The following is a 15,418-nucleotide window of genomic DNA, read 5'->3' on the forward strand; positions in this document are numbered from 1 at the left end:
TAAACGGCAGAGATTTCGTCGGACTTCGTTCTAGGCTTCATTTCACTCGAACAATGTTTTCTGGTGTTCGAGCGCTTTTCGGATAGTTACGGATTTCATTCTCAACAGAGCCCGTTTCACGTCATTTTGCCACTAAGTTTTACAATGCAGACTTTGCTGGAGGTTTTGCCAAAACACTTCCAGTTTTAAACTCTTGCGCAAACAGTTCCACACAGGCTTCTTCGAATCGTGCTTCGCATAACACTCGACAATGAACAGGCACTGTTTTATCGTGAGCACCATTTTGTGTTGCATTCAACTGGTCACTAAACACGCCTGCTAAGGGATGTGCCACTCGATCGCCTGCTCGAGCAGGCTCGAGTGCTGACGTCACGAAGTGGTGTGTCGAGCTTGGTCGAGTTAGATCGAGCAGCACAGAATTCCCTCGTGATGTAGGCGTGTATGCGCTGTAAGCAGGGCGTGTGTGTTGTGGCTCGAGCACACTTCCATCTTCGCTCATTCTCTTTGCTCTTCACATTCCAGAATTACATTGTAGTAGAGTAATTAGCGATCATTCTACAGAGGTACGGACGTACAACAAGTCGTAGTGGACGCATCAGTTTATTAAACCCATACATGCCCAGAATAATTTTTTAAAATCAAATTTAACTGACTACTCGACATGAAGATGAGCTCTGCATAGTGATATTTTTTTTTGCTAGGGGCTTTACGTCGCACCGACACAGATAGGTCTTATGGCGACGCTGGGATAGGAAAGGCCTAGGAATTGGAAGGAAGCGGCCGTGGCCTTAATTAAGGTACAGCCCCAGCATTTGCCTGGTGTGAAAATGGGAAACCACGGAAAACCATCTTCAGGGCTCCCGATAGTGGGATTCGAACCTACTATCTCCCGGATGCAAGCCCACAGCCGCGCGCCTCTACGCGCATGGCCAACTCGCCCGATGTGATAATATTTCTGTGGTTTTCCTGTCGTTATTTGGTCTTTACTTCAATTTATGGTTCTTCTGATCATTGGATGTATCATTTTAATAACATATTCTTTTCAGTTTTATTATAGTGCTATGATACTATTTCTCCTACACGAAGACGTGTTTATATACAATACACCATTGGTATGACGGGACCTTCGATTTTAAATTTGTACCCATTCAATTTATAATTATTTTGCTATCGTATGTGCTAATTAGGAAAAGGGACAGGAGGGAGAATAGTAATAATAACAATAAGAAAATCTGAACAGAAATGAAGTCCTGAGTCCGATAGGATATAACTGAACTTTCAGGATTTTTTTTAAATTACATCTCACAATCTGTAGATATTGCATGTTGCGAAATTGTACCACTGGACACACAGGGCTGGTATTATGTTCTTGTAATTCCAGTGGATTAGTCATTAATAATAATTCAATGTATTTCGATATAAACTTATTTTATTACCACGAACATGCGGTATTTGACATCAAAGAGCAAAGAAGATTGCCACGCAACTGATTTAGTGCAAGGAAATCACTCATAGGTGGCGGGCCATACTTCTACTCGAGTACTGCTCGACCTGCATCGACCAATGACGTCATCAGCTCGAGCTGCTCGAGCTACGCTCAAGCCCATCCCTACGTCTGCTCCTCTCTCTCACGCGTAATGACACATCGACAGAGCATGAAGGAGATGCGCACGCGCAGACATGTGACAGCAACCGACTGGTGCATGGAAATCGCGGTTTCCAGCATTTCCTGTGAGGGGCAGTTCTCCTGTTCATTAACAAGGGTCAAGTCTTATAAATATTTTCCGGATCAGTTTTATTTTTCCCATCACATATATAAGTCCGCCTGTTGCCATTTCTTGATGGATGCAGTATTTTTGTATCCATCTCTTGGCACAGGCCAGAGCAAAGTGTAGCTTCCACCGAAGTCCCAGTCTCATCCATGGCTGTGACAATATGGAAGCTGCTGGGGTATGGGTGGTGCTGAGTAATGATATTTGAGGCACAACTAGTGTCTGAGTGTTACGAAAGGTGTTGCTCATAGGATCAGTCGTGCTGCAGTAGCACCTTCTGGTCCAGTGAGGAAAGCAATGACAAACTACCTCACTCCTCATCTTGCCTAGTACGCCTCATTTGGGCTCTGTCATTGGTTTTTGCAGTTTCCCTATAACTGTATAGCCTTTGGTGGTGCTATATTGGGATCCAACCAGCCTCTGGGCTGATGACCTAACAGACAGACATACACGATTGTCGTACCTTAATGGGAGTGAGGAATCTCTTAGCTATTAACACAGAGGCCAAACTCTGAAAAGCAAAGGAAACCTCAATCAGACAGTGCATATTCCCAGTCTCGCCAGACAACAAAAAGCAATTTGAAAGACGAGCTTGCTGAGTGCTCGTTATTACGGTAGAACTCTTAATACCGTACTTCAATGCACGCCGTTGTATTTTCCATGCTGTCGTAAGAGTAATGTATTTTCACAGATCTATACACGACTGTTCATGAACTTACGTCCTTCATGTAAGTTTCTTGAAGAAATAATAATAATAATAATAATAATAATAATAATAATAATAATAATAATACCGGGCGAGTTGGCCGTGCGCGTAGAGGCGCGCGGCTGTGAGCTTGCATCCGGGAGATAGTAGGTTCGAATCCCACTATCGGCAGCCCTGAAAATGGTTTTCCGTGGTTTCCCATTTTCACACCAGGCAAATGCTGGGGCTGTACCTTAATTAAGGCCACGGCCGCTTCCTTCCAACTCCTAGGTCTTTCCTATCCCATCGTCGCCATAAGACCTATCTGTGTCGGTGCGACGTAAAGCCCCTAGCAAAAAAAAATAATAATAATAATAATAATAATAATAATAATAATAATAATAATAATAATAATAATACAGTGTATTCTTTTATTTATCTGGCTTAAAAGACTTATGAATAGTATTATTTATTTATTTATTTATTTATTTATTTATTTATTTATTTATTTGTGGCGAAGTTAGGGTTCTTGGCTCTCTCTTACACCTAACCACATCATGCAGCTTGATATAGAATACATTATATTTATATGTTCAAATAGTCGCTCCTATGCCAAAATCGCGAGTGTGACAATGCCCTTCCTATCCATTCTTTCCCTTACGACTAATCACGCCTGCCAGCCAGATATTCATATGCAGTCCATCAGAACAAATTTCGTTGAGTTCATATACCTATGCTAATGTGTAAAGGAAAATGAACCTTCCGTACTGTACTGGACGAATGTATGTTTGCATAACATATTTAGCCACTCCTAGAGTACGACGTATATAAAGTTCATTTTCGTTTACACACCATTATAATACTTGATACATGTTGATTTCCCTGCCGCTCTACTTTTAACCAAGAAAGTTGCGCGTAAAAAACGGGATACGTGTGAGGAAATGTTCAACAACAACAACAACAAAATTTAATGAAGTAGTTTAAAGTTCTCTGAAGTTTCTTATTGTTTTTGCTAGTAGCACCTAGCAACACAACGTCACAATAGTCAAAAATTGGATGTACCAGTCTTATTTTGAAGTTGAGAGGTAAAACAGACTGGTTTATTTAAGGTCAAACTGAAACCACACGGCAAATTAGACTGTTTAAGTAGGGTTTCTTATTGTGACAGGGAGTTCAGTTTAATTATATTCCTTTATTATTATCACAAATTTGCAGTGTTCGGAAAGAACGTGTAAATACTTTTTCCGGCTGAGTAGTTCAGACGGTAGAGCGCTGGCCTTCTGACCCCAACTTCGCAGGTTCGATCCTGGCTCAGTCCAGTGGTATTTGAAAGTGCTCACATACGTCAGACTCGTGTCTGGGGTTCGAACCCACTATCTCCAGGATGCAAGCTCACAGCCGTGCTTCTCTAACCGCACGGCCAACTCGCCCGGTATTATCATTAGTAGTAGTAGTAGTAGTAGTAGTAGTAGTAGTAGTAGTAGTAGTAGTAGTAGTAAATACTTTTGACATCACACAGGCCTGATTGGCCACGGTTTTAGCCTAAGAGTTTGCATAGTAATATAGTAATGCTGTATATACACTGCATACATATTCAAATACTTTCTTTCGTACATTCCAGTTTTTCAACTTCTCCTTCATCTCAAAATAAGTCAGAAATTATTCCTCAGATGTGTTTATGGATGATTATTTGTGGCGTTGAAGGCTGGTTCTGTAGTCAAGGGTAGCAAGCCTACCTGTAATCCTTATGACACGAGTCATAGTCCCGATCAGGTCAGGGGTTTTAACCTGGATCTGAGGGTTGCTTCGAGGTACACTTAGCCTACGTGAGAACAATAAATTAACGAGCTACTTGAGGGTGGGATAGTGGTCTACAAAGTCAAGAATAATGGCCGAGAAGATTCGTCACGCTGTGAATTTTCTGTCTCAACAGTGGTTGCTTGATAGGCCAAGGCCCATTAGGGCTGTAGTGCCATAGTGTTTGTTTTTTTATGACACGGTGGGTAAAAATATGAATACAATTTACATAACAACCTTTAATTTTAAAGTATCGTACGTAATCATTTAATTAAAAAATACTCATCATTGTATTCTACTAATTGGATCTGGATTAAAATTAAGCCCCAAATCATTTCAAGTTCCTATTTTAAACGAATCCGTTGTATTTAAAATTATTTTAAAATATTATGACTTAATTGGGTGCATTTCATGCCATAAAGTGAATATAGCTTTGTTATAATTTAATCCGGATAAACTAATAGCATCATCATCATCATCATCATCATCTGTTTACCCTCCAGGGTCGGCTTTTCCCTCGGACACAGCTAGGGATCCCACCTCTACCGCCTCATGGGCAGTGTCCTGGAGCTTCAGACTCTTGGTCGGGGATACAACTGGGGAAAATGACCAGTACCTCGCCCAGGCTGCCTCACCTGCTATGCTGAACAGGGGCCTTGTGGAGGGATGGGAAGATTGGAAGGGATAGGCAAGGAAGAGGGAAGGAAGCGGCCGTGGCCTTATGTTAGGTACCATCCCGGCATTCGACTGGAGAAGTGGGAAACCACGGAAAACCACTTCCAGGATGGCTGAGGTGGGAATCGAACCCACCTCTACTCAGTTGACCTCCCGAGGCTGAGTGGACCCCGTTCCAGCCCTCATACCACTTTTCAAATTTCGTGGCAGAGCCGGGAATCGAACCCGGGCCTCCGGGGGTGGCAGCTAATCACGCTAACCACTACACCACAGAGGCGGACTAAACTAATAGCAACCGTGAATATATTCCTCCATATAGAGTTGGTATTAGGAAGGGCATCCAGCTGCAAAAATGTGCCAAATACACATCAAGTGCCGACCCCAATATATTGAGAAAAGGCTTCTTCTAGTAAGTTCGGAAGTCTGACTGCAATCCTTGAAGTACAAAGTGCGTCAAAGTAAACGGTACCGAAATTTGCACGCCTATGACATATGTGCATCAAATAGTCACGTCATTGATCTTTGTCATTAAAAAGTAATAAGTAAATTCGTGTCCTCGTATTCCTGCTCTTTTCAGGCACACTCCCAATGGAGTGAGCTGCATGTACCTTTTAAACCACATGCCAACCCCCCTGCTCATCTTAAATCTTTGCAAGTACCGGGAATCGAACGCTGGCACCAAAGGACGGGAGCTAATAGTGTTAACCTCTGCTCTACGGAGGTGGAAATGTAAAAATAATATGTCTAATCTACAGTAAGAGGTCGCCCTACAGAATTCCGGTTCTTTGTTTTCCGGTGGAATAATAATAATAATAATAATAATAATAATAATAATAATAATAATAATAATAATAATAATGTTATTGGCTTAACGTCCCACTACTTTTACGGTTTTCAGAGACGTCGAGGTGCCGGAATTTAGTCCCGCAGGAGTTCTTTGACGTGCCAGTAAATCTACCGACACGAGGCTGACGTATTTGAGCACCTTCAAATACCACTGGACTGAGCCAGGATCGAACCTGCCAAGTTGGGGTCAGAAGGCCAGCGCCTCAACCGTCTGAGCCACTCAGCCCGGCTCCGGTGGAATAAAGCGTAATTCAAGCCTAATTCAAAAATGCCCGAACACGGTCACTGAGGCCATATTATGATGATAAGTCAACTTGGTAATATCTAAAGAGTTTTAATACGAAAGGAGAAAGATTGAATGCAGTTTCTTAATAAGGTGTTAAGCGTTCAACTGCGATAAGTTTGCCACAAGCTGCAAAAAAATACTCGTAAGCGGACTTAAATGCGGCCACCCAGTAGCAGTCGTTTACAAAAATTCTGCTATACATGAGTGTTCTCACACAGCGCAAAGGCCGCATTAGACGCCGTGCTACTGTGATAACAAAATGCTAATTATGGGTGGTTGCTCCAGCAACTGCTGTGGATTCCAAAGGAATGCCAAGGAGCTTCCATCATTAAAGTGCTTTACCTGCGCGCCAATGTCTTTATTTCACACATAATTATGTAAAAGAAAATAATTAATTGTGATGTTATTTTAATGAATGTTTAATTCATCAGTAAAAATAAGGAACAAACAAAACATTGTGATGGAATTACACGTTTTATCTTTTTTCAATAAATAAACCAAGTCTCTCGAAACATTTCTTCCATCGTGATACCAAGATGAATACGCCTCATTCATAGAATCCCATTCCCTGGCACCGTAGCTTCCTGCGCATGATCGATTTCACTTCATCACCAGAACTGAGGCATCGATCTTCTAGGAATGTCTTCACTGGTCATATCTTTTGTCGGATTAGATAGTTGTACTATGCATAAACATGCACCTAGGCGGGCGTGATTGTGGCTTAGCTGCTGGCTTCCCATTCGGAAGGCTGAGGTTTGAATAGCGGTCAATCCTGGGTCGAGATCTTCACCTCAATAATAACGTGGCCTCAGAAAGAGCATCCGGTCTTAAACCCGGCCAAAACCAAAATGAGCATGGATGGTTCCAGCGACCCCAGAAATAACTGGAATCTGAAGAAGAACTCAACAAATCACGATGATCTGTCATATAATAAGTAAATGTGTGGACAAAAGGTTAAAAATCCGTTTGTAGGAGAGTTTGTTGCATTCGTGAGAATTTCAACATAAAGCTGGAAGAGGAAACGTTTCACTTCCCTGGATCCTTAAGGATCTCTGAATAAGAAGCAAGGAACACGCATTCGATGGAAAAGAAAACTGAAAAGGAACTGAAAATGTGCTTGTATAGTAGCAAAATGTGTGATAGATGGACATAGGAGACAACGTGTATTTTAAAAATATGTTACAGGATTTTTTTATAACTGGCTTTACGTCGCACCGACACGCATAGGTCTTATGGCGACTAGAAGTGGGAGGGAAGCGGCCGGGGCCTTAATCAAGGTACAGCCCCATTTGCCTGGTGTGAAAATGGGAAACCACGGAAAACCATCTTCAGGGCTGCCGAAAGTGGGGTTCGAACACACTATCTCCCGAATACTGGATACTGGCCACACTTACGTGACTGCAGCTATCGAGCTCGGTATAAACATGATTTAAGAACTTCTCAATGCAGTCTCCTTGAAATTATATTCTTAGGCATCGTTCTGTTTGTAAACATTTAACTTCTTTTACATTTGACCGCATGTAAGCAAAGTCGTCGCAGATTATATTAGACCTTCTCTAACATGCAAAGAAACAAGACGTGGACTACAAAGGGATAAACACCCTCAAATGCCATTAATTTCACCTGTGACTGAATGTGCTATCATGGAAAGAAACGACTAATACCACTGAGAATGATCGCGTCGAATATTCTGGTCCTCTTCCTTAAATGCAACAGGATTGCAAGGTGGGAGATTTTCTCGTGTGCTAATGGCTACTCCACCTGAGAACTTGTCACTCAACGTCATAAGCCGCGCATTACCTCACATCTGTGCCCTTCAGAGGCGGAGCAACCCGAGAACAGGCTTTTACGGCACTGCATCACTGATAAGATTACAGCACGTTATCAGATGTGAGGAAGTTTAGTCTAAAAACTCAGAGAGCATACGGTGTTTAAAAGCACTCAGAATTCCATAGGAAAATGTGAAATCTCATGATGTAATTATTATACTGTAGGTGTACTTAGGCTCCAGAGAAGATGGGTGTCTTACACAGAATGTTATGAAAATTGATGCACTAGGTACCGAGATATCCGGGATGAAATAATAATAATAATAATAATAATAATAATAATAAAACGTGCCCGCCTCGTTGGTGTAGTGGTTAGTGTGATTAGCTGCCATCCCCGGAGGCCCGGGTTCGATTCCCAACTCTGCCACGAAATTTGAAAAGTGGTACGAGGGCTGTAAGGGGTCCACTCAGCCTCGGGAGGTCAACTGAGTAGAGGAGGGTTCGATTCCCACATCAGCCATCCTCGAAATGGTTTCCCACTTCTCCTGTAGGCAAATGCCGGGATGGTACCTAACTTAAGGTCACGACCGCCTCCTTTCCTCTTCGTTGTCTATCCCTTCCTATCTCCCCCCACCCCCACAAAGCCCCTGTTCAGCATGGCAGGTGATAACGGCTGGGCGAGGTACTGGTCCTCCTCCCCAGTTGTATCCCCGACCCAATATCTCACGTTCCAGGACACTGCCCTTGAGAGGGTAAAGGTGGGATCCCTCGCTGAGTCCGAGAGAAAACCCAACTCTGGAGGGTAAGCAGATTAAGAAAGAAAGAAAGAAAGAAAGAAGATTAAGCATATCATGGACGAGAGTGGTATTCCGGACGTAGGTTGTTATATTCTTATGACATTCTCATCTGGAGTTATGAGCGGACGCTGATTGAATTGCTCAACTGTTTTCGAACAAAACTCTCATCTTAGTGCATCCGCTCTGATATTCGTATCGCACTTCTACTTCAGTGAGTTCTATCTTGCCGGCATTAACAGGAGTCCTATCCTTTGTTATCTCTGATCTCCTGTTCAGGCATCACTCATAATTAAATTCTCTTTCAAGGAATAAAATGAAATGAGTTTTAGAAGTAGTCGTCGAACACATTTCTCTCACATATCGAGTATAAAATCATTTTCTTCTTCTTCTTTTCTAGCCTATTTCAATCCACTGCTGGATATAGGCCTCTTCCATGTGCTTCCATCGTCTTCGTCATTTTATAGCGTCTGTTATAGCTTTTTTAAATATATTTTCTTAATTTCTGTTTCGTTGCTTCTCCTTCGCTTAGATCTTATCAACTTACCCTAAACCATACTCCCGTTAACCTCTTTCATGTTGTTATAGAAGTTTCTTAATGAGCTGGAAACAAGTGTATCATGGGGTAATTATGATTATCCATCTGCAACAACACTTCGGAGATTGCTTAATTTACCTGGACCTATCTCCCCCCGCATGCAGAAAGTATCTGTTTTCCTTTCAGATGACCAATCTAGGAATGGTCCCGAATTACGAAACGTGAGGTGTACATTCTGAACACATGTTGTGCCGATGCTCTTAGATCCACGTTGCTGTCGTCACCTTACACATCATAATAACGACCGGATCCATGGCTAAATGGTTAGCGTGCTGGCCTTTGGTCACAGGGGTCCCGGGTTCGATTCCCGGCAGGGTCGGGAATTTTAACCATAATTGGTTAACTTCGCTGGCACGGGGGCTGGGTGTATGTGTCGTCTTCATCATCATTTCATCCTCATCACGACGCGCAGGTCGCCTACGGGAGTCAAATCATAAGACCTGCATCTGGCGAGCCGAACTTGTCCTCGAACACTCCCGGCACTAAAAGCCATACGCCATTTCATTTTTACGTCATAATGACGTATCTGGATGTTCGTAACATATTTGTAATTTCAGTAATGTTTGTTTTTGCCGCTCACCTGTACATTCGCCCTCAATCTTAACTTGTAATATTGACTGCAGTAATCTATATTTTCTTCTCTCAGTACTCGACCTAGATACGTTATTTTCCTAACTTTAATGATGTTTATCACCTCACGCTCTATTTTGGTATCTGTCACTAGACCTGTCCAAGCTGGTGTCCTGTTAGTCACCACAAGTATCAGTTGCTCCCAGCCTAAAATATGTGACAATAGCTCCCACTCCATTAGTCCTGTCCAGCTGTTCAGCAGGGACAATCGCCCCCAGAAAGGGCCGTTCTCATTAAAGAGTATTGCTGAGGGTTTTCCCACCACTTCTCTTTACTATTTAAATCAAGCAGAGATCGGCAGGCCAGCTACGTACGGGGAAAGTGTTACACTGACTCTGCGAGTCCATCAGATGTGTTCAGGTTAGGTTAGCACTTCCTGTAACTGTTCGTTGAAATGTTCATATCAAGCACATCTAGAATGCACTAAATAAGTATGACCAGAAAACTATGACACTCGGAGCGAAAATGAAAGGAAGTGCGGCTAGCAGGCAAGTGCATTTTTTTGGAGTGGAAGGGGTAGTCCTGTGGAAATTCTCGTGATTATTTCAGCGGTCATTGTCTCAGGGGAGCGAGCTGGACAGTGTGACACGCGCAGGTGTAAACAGGTAATGAACTGGGAGCGATTGTCCCTGTGGCGAATGGCATATATTTGTCCAAGCTATCTTCAGCATCATCCTATGTTCGTCCGGCTCCATGGCTAAATGGTTAGCGTGCTGGCCTTTGGTCTAGAGAGTCCCGGGTTTCATTCCCGGCGGGGTCGGAGATTTTAACCTTAAATGGTTAATTCTTTTGGCTCGGGGACTGGATGTTTGTGCTGTCCCCAACATCTCTGCAACTCACACACCACATACAGTATAACACTATCCTCCACCACAATAACACTCATTTACCTACACATGGTAGATGCCGCCCAACCTAATCTGATGTCTGCCTTATAAGGGCTGCACCCGGCTGAAAATAGCCACACGAAATTATTATTTATTATCCCATGCCCGTAATTACTTCTTGAAACCTCTAGTCTATTTAGGTGAGAACGTATTAGAATGTTAATATCTGACAATATGGCACGAATTGTATTGAACGTTTTGAAAACTTCGTAAACTTAATCAAGTTATTAAATCTAATTTTGAGCAATTCGTTTATATCAATGCTGGCATTATAGACAATCAAATTTACCTATTTTAATGCATTAATTCTTAAATCAACGCATTTCCTCTAACTTATAGCCATATGAAACATGCACTGATCGTGAGTGGTTCAATTGTATGAACATCACAAGTAAAAAATACGATGAAATCGATATTCTACAGGTGCCTATACTTGCACTGATGTAACACCACTAATATCTTTCTTACGAGAGGAAATAAAGTTATTTTTATTAACATTAACTGAATACTATAGCCTCAAGGTAAGTATAATAAACAATCTACAGTCCAGATGACAAATAAAACTAAATGAAGAGCAGGAAAATTTTTGCGGAGTTCATGAACGCTATTGTCAACGTGCGATTGGACACTAAAGTATTCAGTATATCACTATGGTCTCAGGATACCGTCCTTTACTTTAAATCTTGGAATACGGCTGTAAACCTCCCAGCAATAATGTTTTCAAGAATAATGAATGTATGGTAATAGATTTGGTGAAACAAACTAAATAATATTCAGTTAAAGAGAAAATATTAAAATCAAGAATTGTATTTCTAAGAACAATTACCATACTGTCTAAATTTACTCGAGCCGCTACAAATGGTCTAGCGATTAGCAAATATTTTCTCACCTTGCTGGTTAGGATTCAAATTGGAATTATGCCAATGAAGTGAAAAGGGTTTGAGTACCACATTCAATCAAGATAGAATGTTCTATTTGTCTTTATTTCACACTGGTTCATCTTTAGATGAATGGTAAAATGGTACTTTACATACATTTTTAGGTATTTGATACAAAACTGACCAAATACTTAATTACTTTAAATACTTTTTAGGTATTCGATCCAAAACTGACCTATTATTTAATTATCATTAAACGAAAACTGGTCATTGCAATACAAAAATAATGGAATTTCACGAACAATATAGATCACTGAATCTGTCTGTTTTTGGATTTATCCTCCACTAGCAAATGTACCCGTGCTTCGCTACGGTACTCTACATTGTATACGGATATCGAAGTAAATTACTGCGAAGTGAATAAGGTTTTTAAATTGGATCCTTCTCGTACAGTGTGTCAGTTGTCGTTCTCTCATACAGTGTCACTGGTTGTAGTTGTAGTAGTCCCTTTCCGCTGTGATGTTGAAGTATATAAAGACTTCGGCATTCCCCTTCCTCTCAGATGATACGTCTGGATTGGTCCTTGCCCGCCAATCATGAGTGATCTCTAGTCAAGACCAAGACCTGAACTCATACTTGGTCTCAAGACAATAACAAACGCTCGGGTATATCACATGAGTCAACGAACTTCCCTAATACAACAACAAGCTCATCTCATCAGGCTGGGATATATACATGACTCATGGAATTTCCCGACACAAGTACATCACAACAAACACTGGGGTAGCCACATGACTCATCCAAATTACTAGAGTTATTAAAGCAATGTTTTCCCACTCGTGCAAAACAAATTACTCATACCTACATATGTGAATATCTTCCAGCTTACAAATATAAATGGCAAAATATACAAATAAAAACGGATAATAATAATAATAATAATAATAATAATAATAATAATAATAATAATAATGATAATAAATCGAATACTGACAATAATATCTCTAACGTCTACATATAATTCGGGGGTGTGATATATGTACTATCACAAAAGTGAGTCGCGTTCTTATCATTATAACGGCAGATGCATCTTCTAATGCCAGTCAGCTTACTGCCAGTCACACCGAGCTGGTGAGTTTCCATTATAATAGCAGGCCACTATGCCTAACGTCAGTCACATTTTAGATGAGTAAATTTGTTTATAATAGAAGACATCCTTGCCTACTGACATACAGGATCGGGTAAAGCAGTCTTCAAAAAATTGTACCCTCCCTTGTTTTCTGCTAGTGGAATCGAGAAGGGAATTTTGCATTTAAATTGTGCACAGGAGATGGAGGACGACCCCATTCTTACTGCCTGTCAAAGTCGATGTGCGGAGGACTGATTAAAATAGCAAACGCCCTCATTCTGACAGTCACTATCGATTTGCAAAGCATTTAATAACAATGGCAGACAAACCCTTTCTAGATCGCTACAAGTCGACGTCGTTATAGTAATGCATGTTTAAACTTGTTCCATAGAGACATAAAGCTATGCCTTAACAGAGCGGGAAGAGGAGGAGGAGGAGGTTATAACAGCCTATGTATAGCCGCCATCTTGTGATGTAGCCTTTAAGCTAGCTTTCTTCATAAGAGAGTGTGTATAGACGCCATCTTGCGCAGTAGGCCCCTCAGCCAGCTTTCTCCATAAGAGCCTGTGTATAGCCGTCATCTTGCGCCAGCGCCCTTAAGCCTTCTCATAAAATCATTTGTATATCCACCATCTTGCACAGTAGCCTCTAAGCTAGCTTTCTCCATATGAGCATGTGTATAGCCGCCGTCTTGCGCAGTAGGCCCCTGAGCCAGCTTTCTACATAAGAACCTGTGTATAGCCGCCATCTTGTGCAATCGCCCATGCTGGCATCTTTCTCCATAAGAAGCTGTGTATAGCCGCCATCTTGCACAAGCAGGCCTTTAGCTATCTCATAAGAGCAGCCGCCAACTTGTACAAGCGCTCCTAGGCCGTGTCATAAGGAGCTGTGTATAGCTGCCTTCTTGTGCATTTGGCGTCGGGAAGGGCATCTCTCCGTAAAACTAAGGATAACCCCTTGAAGATGGTGGATGTGAGGTTAGGATCGCTCCCTTAGGCGTCGGGGAGGGCAACTAGCCGTTAAAGTGAGGTTAGGAAGCCGTCTCATAAAGAGTTGTGTATAGCCGCCATCTTCTGCAATTGGCTTCGGGAAAGGCATCTTGCCGTAAAACTACGTCCTGTAAGGTTAAGCACCTCCAAGATAACGACTGTCCATGTCGAGAAGGGCATCTAGCCGTAAAACAAAGGTTAGGCCCCTCCATGAGGTTAGGTTTGCTCTCTTAGGCATCGGGAAGGGGAACTAGCCGTTAAACTGAGGTTAGGCTCCTCAAGAGCACGTGGAATTCAAATTTCGCGCCACCACGTGCATAAGGTGACAGCATTGAGGTTTAGCGACGTAAAGATAGCAGCACTGAGGATAGCGACAGTCAATTATTTAAAGATGACAGCTGTCAGCTGTCAAAAAAGCACGTGGCTTTGTTTACAAACAAGAGCACGTGGAATTCAAATTTCGCGTGCTGCTGACTCAGCAGTTACGTGGCCCACTCCGCGGCCTCTGATTGGCCCGGGGATAGAACTCTCACTGCCCTACTACTCTCATTTTTAATCCAAATTCGATTTTCGCATGTTGGTCCTAGGATTTTTCTGAGAATTTTCTTCCCTTGTTTGTCAATGTCTTTTATTTGTGACCTACGCCGGTTAACAGGATTTCGGATGCATAGTGTCCCTAGTCTGATGACTCTATAGTAGTGTTGTAATTTTATACTTTTTTGATTTAGATTTTTCATTGCGTCTCTACCGGGTAATTTTATAAGATCTTTACAATTTTGTAATTGCTTCTATGTTTGCTTACTGATTTATCCTTGCTGATTGAATAATTTTGCCTAGATGCTTGAATTCATCTACTACTTGTCAATGCATCGATTATTGTTATTATATCATTAATGATTAATATTTCTGTTTTCAGTTATGTGATCCGGCTGTACATCTTCGTCTTCTTCTCGCTGTGGTACCAGACGACACCTCCCTCTCTGTGGTGCATGCAGCAGTTCTTCATGCTGCTCTACTACACCAACTTCAGCATTAACTTCCTACTGTACTCCATGTGCGGTATAACGTTCCGCCGGTGCCTGGCCCAACTGTTGCGCAAGACCCTGAAAAGTCTATCACGGTACCACTGTAGGATACAGCGCTACTTCTAGCTACTGTGCCCGTCTGGCAATACTGTGGCGGCTCGGCGTTCACCAGCGACAGTTCCTCTTCGCTTCATCGACCCCGAACCCGACCAAGCAATTGAAGATGCTGCAGGAGCCAGCCCCTCGCCACCTATACTGTCAGACCATAACTGTAACCCTCACTGCTATATATAAACTGACCGCTAGGCGGAGACAACTTTTAAACGTGTTTTTCTATTTTATACTAAATTTCGTAATCCCATTCCAGTCTGCCGTACTGTTATGACATTCATAGGCTACTGTATATCCATTCAAAATGCATCTAATCTTGAGATGACAGCAGAGGAGTTCAGGATTAGAAGGGTACTACAAAATGAAAAATGAGTTAAGTAACTTTTCCTGAGCAAATTACGTGTAGAGGGTATTCCATTGTGTAAACACAAGTCTTCAATTATCAGGTTAATTTCCTAAATAATTTACAAAATTCTGTCTTGACAATTTGACATAGAGATGCTTATTTATTTATCTACATATACCTAAATAGAAAAACCTGAAATAT

General features: G+C 41.8%; 1 protein-coding gene across 1 annotated transcript in view; it reads left to right on the forward strand.

The window, feature by feature from the left end:
• Positions 1–14,886, forward strand: part of LOC136866854 (thyrotropin-releasing hormone receptor-like) — a 556,289-nt gene extending 541,403 nt beyond the window's left edge. Inside the window, exon 5 of the mRNA XM_068226865.1 lies at positions 14,652–14,886. Within this exon, the coding sequence (XP_068082966.1) occupies positions 14,652–14,886 (235 nt within the window). The remainder of the gene's footprint in view (positions 1–14,651) is intronic.
• The last annotated feature ends 532 nt before the right edge of the window (positions 14,887–15,418 follow it).

The sequence above is a fragment of the Anabrus simplex genome, chromosome 3 (assembly GCF_040414725.1).
Source record: "Anabrus simplex isolate iqAnaSimp1 chromosome 3, ASM4041472v1, whole genome shotgun sequence".
NCBI lineage: Eukaryota > Metazoa > Arthropoda > Insecta > Orthoptera > Tettigoniidae > Anabrus > Anabrus simplex.